General features: G+C 42.8%; 1 protein-coding gene across 1 annotated transcript; it reads right to left on the reverse strand.

The window, feature by feature from the left end:
* Positions 1-1,133: 1,133 nt before the first annotated feature.
* On the reverse strand, positions 1,134-5,054 carry LOC134483408 (uncharacterized). The gene is made up of 5 exons (XM_063278685.1): positions 4,881-5,054; positions 3,688-3,847; positions 3,076-3,219; positions 2,277-2,443; positions 1,134-1,555 (listed from the first exon to the last, which is right to left on the reverse strand). The coding sequence occupies exons 1-5, from the start codon at positions 5,005-5,007 to the stop codon at positions 1,491-1,493; spliced, it is 663 nt and encodes a 220-aa protein (XP_063134755.1). The 5' UTR covers positions 5,008-5,054; the 3' UTR covers positions 1,134-1,490.
* Positions 5,055-5,394: the final 340 nt, after the last annotated feature.

The following is a 5,394-nucleotide window of genomic DNA, read 5'->3' on the forward strand; positions in this document are numbered from 1 at the left end:
ACACAGATGACACTTTTTGTGTCATGGTCAGCTTATAATGAATGACTAGACCTAAGCATGAGAGTAACCAAATACTACATTGCTTCTCTAGCTGCTGAGCTTTTAAAAGCCCTGGGGTGACAGCAAGCTTTTGTGGACATACTGGATTGGTTCTTCTGTACTTTAACTCTCTGAGTCACCTCCACTCACAGTAAGTTAGTTCAATTCCATAAATTGGAAATCAGTCACCTGGAAAAAATACATTCTCAATACGATCCCAGATTGGCCATGGAAAAAGGGTAGCTTGAACTGTCCCACCTAGGTTCTGGGCTTGCACAGGCCTGCTCTCCAACAGAAACCTCTGTTCACAGCTGCAGGCTACATTCACTATGGATGCTTTGGAGGTTCCTCCCTAAACTGCTTAGATTAAAATAATTTTCTTGCTAACAATCAAAAAACTGATTATGCCAATCTGGCCTACAAGAAGCTAGTTTCTATTCTGTATTTTATCAGATGTGTATAATACATATGGTCATCATTGATATTAGGTGAAAGATCTGCTCTAATATGGACACTAAGTGATGCTGAAGGATGATCCTGACCCACACTGAGCAGTGGGAATACCAGAGCCCTGTAGGGATGCCTGGCAACCTAACACGTTGAGCACGCACAGCTCAGTAAGTTCCCTGTGAACACACATCTCCTGAGATCTCTCTATTTAATCATAGGTGATCCTGTCCACCTAATACAGCACCTCATGTGGAATAACAAAAGCTACCTGCAGGAGCTGTGGTGATGACTCACAGGGTAAAGCATCTGCTGCTCTCTCAGAAGAACCACATGGACCCTAACAATTGGGTAAATCATGTCAGTGATTACATCATAAAGTGTGTGTCGGAGACACAGCCACATTCTCCACACAAAAGACACTATCACACTGGGTACCCCTTGGTGACTTTGAATTCACTTACTAGCCTAGTATCCATGGAACATGCAGAGATCCATCTGTAGCTGTCAGTTCTAGGTCCACAGGAAGGGACAGAACCCTTGAGTAAGAATGATGGTCTTAAGAGTCAACAGATAGAATTCAATTTTTATTCATAACAAATACATTTTTACAACAAAACAGGATTAAAATGAATAAAAATATTTAAAAATATTTTAAAGTAAAAATAGTAACAAGAACATATAAATATGAAACAACAAAAAGAAAACTTCAATTAAAATCATAACAAAAATATTTCTAAAAGCATATTCTTAACGAACATTTAGAAGCACAGACGTATTGCTGTTTCTCCTCTAGCACACATAATGAAAGGCGGTCCCCCAAGTTGTCTCTCAAGTGCTGTTTTCTGAGAAGAAAGTAAGACCTCAATCAGTCAGGCTGGCTTAGTGGTATATAAATTTAGGGTCTCTAAGCAATGACAAATTAACTCAGAGGATGAATACTCATCCAAAAAATGTTGTTACCATTCAGGATGTTTGTCATCAGGGACTCCTGAGAAAGCAACTTATTCTTCAGGAAGCTCTCTTACTGGTGTGTGTCCAATTCCAACTCTCTTGCACTTTCTGAGACCTGGGAGAGGAAGGCAGTTTTTCAGACACTGATTTGGTGGGGAAATGCAAGCCAGCTCTCAGAATGCTGCCTTCTACCACCTCAGGTCTATTGGACAGTCGACATGGACCTTTTAACTGATATCATTGTTGCTGACTCTGTGGGCAGGGCAAAATCCCCAGAGAGCCTCACAGTAATGTGGGCTGCCAATATGGGACCCAGACTTATACCAGTGCAAACCAAGAACAGGGCAATGGGAAGAGACCTCATTGGTTTGCAGGAAGAAAGGAGATGTCCATATGTCACCAAGGTTAAAGCCAATGACAAGTACTAATTTGACATTTGCACTTGGTTCTTATCCCGGAAAGGTGCTTCCTACACAAGAAGTCACATGACCACAGAGTGTCATTTGTCAAAGAACCAAGAACTTGTTCAAAACTCTACATAGGATCCAATGTATCACATGGATATGCAATAATATGACATGTTATTCATCTGTCACCATTTCTATACTGCAGCTTCAAAAAGAGCAGCAAAATATGCTTGCACAATAATTCAGTTTCTGAAAAGTGGTTAACGTCCCAGAATACTTGTGCATAGGCAGAGCAATGAACAATTCCATTACATGAGGTGGTTGGCTGGTTGTGAGTGTAAATTAGAAAGGTGGTAAGAGAAGCAAAGATGTATTAAATTGGCAAATTTTATCAGATATTGTTAAGCTAACACATCTGCTCGTCCTTACCTGATAATGCTGGTTCTGGCCGTTGATGTTCTTTATCTTTCTTGTTGAACTCAACCAAATATTTCTGGTTCAGTGCACAATCAAGATGTACCTCCTTGCTCTCCTGCTTCAGTGGGACCAACTTCTTCCTACATGTGTTCTCCATCAGGAGCTGGCTGAGCAGGTTTCTGGAAATACAGTCTGCATAGTAAGATCATGCTGCCCCTTTCTCCCATTCCTACTCTCAAGTCCCACTAACTCTACCAGGTCCCAGATACCCATGAAGACTTAATAAAATGCATCGTGATACATATAAGGCTGCTGCACAAACCATAAAGAGTTAATTCGTGGAAGAATAAATTGTTTGCTTGGCCTGACACCAATTAGTGTCCACACCTCTGAGAAAGAACATGGATCTACAACTATCCATGAAAGCCCAATGCATGGGGCCAACATCAATTAGTAGTGGGCCAACACCCTCAAAAGAGGTCAGTAGAACCAAGAGAAGGTCATGCTAACCATGCGGTCCACGCACTGAATTTTGTAAAACCTGGTGTGACACCATAGGTCCAGGGCAGCCTAATAAACTTCTGCTGACTTCAATCAGTACTGTTCTATCTAGAGCCTTCTGAAGATGCCTAGACAATCCTGGGATGAGGAACAGTCTTTTATGGAACTGAAAACTGAGTCCTAATGACCCTGGACACTGATGGGTAAACAGCACAAGAGATAGAACCAGAGCTGAAGACCGTCCAATCCAGAACAAAGAAAGTCAGAAATGGCCATTCCACAAGTGATAGCCTTTCTGACCAGGACTTACCTAGAGAAGGTAATCTCCTTCTTCAGCTTATGGTTGTTCTCATGGAACTCAGTGTTCTCCATCTCTAAGTTGTGCAGAATTGACATGACTGCCTCCTCCATTCTCTCCAGGTCTTCATAATATGGATTTGGCCTGAAGTGTGGCCTGGTCCCAAATGATAGAATACAATGAACATCGGCATTTAGGAATATATGAACTCAGGGTGGGTCCTATATTACCCCAGGCTGCTGCCTGGATCTTCCAGCACTCAGTGCCCTGCCTAGCAAGTACAGAGACTCACCATAAACTCACTGCAATTACAATCTTGCAAAGCCACCAGCTGTCAAGGGCTTTGCAAATGCACACTGGGAACTCACTTTCCCTGACTTTATCCCTGAATTCTTCATTCAGACCACAAGTTCTGCTTTTAAATAAATGGAAGCAGATGAGTCCATTTTCAATCTCACTCCTCAGGAAGGGTCAGGTTCTGAATCTCCACTATATGGGAGGTGAGGTTTAGCACAGGGTGGTTAGGGAGGCACAGCTTTCTAGAACCCAAAACCTTAACAGGATAAGAAAAAGGTGACCTTGCAGACCCAGGAATGAAACAAGAGCATTTGGAGCGATTCATACCTGTTCTTCATGGATCTCTCTGTCAGAAACCTCAGGCGATCTCTCAGGTCATTTCTCTCCTCGGTAATGAGCTGCAGCTCTTTAATCAGCCTCTCCTTTTCCTTCATGGCCTGATTCTTGCTAAGGTGAGTGCCAGGGGATGATGTTTCTCTCCCAAAGTCTGTAGGTAGAAGAACACAAGTGAACCTGCATGGGGAGAATGCATAGAGTGTTCATAGACCTCAGTGAGGCCTAAACAGGAGAACAAGCCTGGAACCCAGTGTCATTGCTAGGTGATTGGTCTATGCTTAAAAGGCATCCTCAGTGGATCTCAGTTCTCCCACTACTCTATAGAGACCAAGAGATGTAAGCAGCCAGGTGTTCCCTATGCCGGACATCACGTGCTTACATGTACCACGGAGATGGCTTCTCCAGGATTATTATCAGCTGAACAGGGTACAGCTTGGTTTCAGGACCCTCACCCCTGTGGCTTCAGAACTCAGATGATAAATTCACCATCCACAAAACTTGAGTGATTGGAGACACTCAGATGTCCTACCCTGATACTCTAAGGCAACAACTTTGGATTTAAAACACATTTCCAGGGAGGATATGTTCAACAGACTTATCAGTGTCCCTATGTGAAATACCAAATGCCCCAGAAGTGCGAATAGGTTACAGGCTGAATCTTGGTCTACACGTTCCAAATAGTTTTGGTATTGTAGAAAAATTTTTGTAACATACAACCTCTAATATATAAAGCAAACGATGACCCTGCCAGTTAGAAGAAATCGGAGAAGGTCTAAGAACATAAGGTTATTGCCTGGAGCACAATCTCTCCCTGTTACTACTGTCAGATACCCACTGTATTTAAAGAAGCAATGATAGTGAAATACATTGCTGCCCTGTCTAAACTCAGAAAAGGTGGACCCTCCATGACTACTGATGGTGTATTTATATCAATGTAACAGAACAAATGAACTGAAAAGTAAAGACCAGAAGTTCACAGTATAATAGCATTGGCCTTACCATATCCTCCCAGTGGAGATGGGGAAACTAAAGTTCTGAAATCCTTGACTTTAAGGAATTGTGATATTCATGGAAATTCAATTCCTTTTCAGATGCTCCAGTTGCTGTGGCCCCTTGCTAGAAAGGTCAGCTTAAGCCTGCAGCCACCCTGGCAGGAAGCTCAAAATACACTGCCCAGAACTTACTCCACATTCCCCAGAAGTGCTGTGTTTGTCCATCATTACTTTGAGACGAAAGGCCAGACTCCTTCACTCTAGTCTCTCCAGAATCGACGTTCCCCCTCCCAAAACGCTTGCGAAGACGGGAAAACATGTCTTAGCTTGTAACTGCCAGACTCAGACTGAGAGAAACTAGGGCACTGGTTGTCACTACAACACTGGTGACATCACAGAGGATGCCAGAACTCTCTAGGAGACAATAGAATGTCCAAGAAGGGACAGCTGATGTCACGGGGAGCAGACTTTGCCTCCTGCTAATGTTCTCCCTGTACTGAGCATAAGCAGAGGTGCACTTTCCAGGAGACTTTTCTGGGGAGAGCCACTGAGCACCTCCTGCTTCCAAAGCCAAATTTTCCTCAAGGCTTGATTATAAAAACCTTAGTAATTCCTATGCATCTAAATGAATGTTTCCTTCCATATCTTGCCCCAAAATGTCTCATCCTAACTCAAATTGTCCACATTCACCAATGTTAGCCATTAA

Source organism: Rattus norvegicus, chromosome 19, assembly GCF_036323735.1.
Source record: "Rattus norvegicus strain BN/NHsdMcwi chromosome 19, GRCr8, whole genome shotgun sequence".
In the NCBI taxonomy this organism is placed as follows: domain Eukaryota; kingdom Metazoa; phylum Chordata; class Mammalia; order Rodentia; family Muridae; genus Rattus; species Rattus norvegicus.

What these genes read in the sequence shown, in the direction of transcription:
- LOC134483408 (XM_063278685.1), bottom strand. Translation starts at nt 5,007, where the DNA reads ATGTTTTCCCGTCTTCGCAAGCGTTTTGGGAGGGGGAACGTCGATTCT. An exon ending in GCACTTCTGGGGAATGTGGA is followed by an intron (nt 3,848 to 4,880) that starts GTAAGTTCTGGG and finishes TTCTACCTACAG; the next exon opens with ACTTTGGGAGAGAAACATCA. An exon ending in GAGAGATCCATGAAGAACAG is followed by an intron (nt 3,220 to 3,687) that starts GTATGAATCGCT and finishes ATTTGGGACCAG; the next exon opens with GCCACACTTCAGGCCAAATC.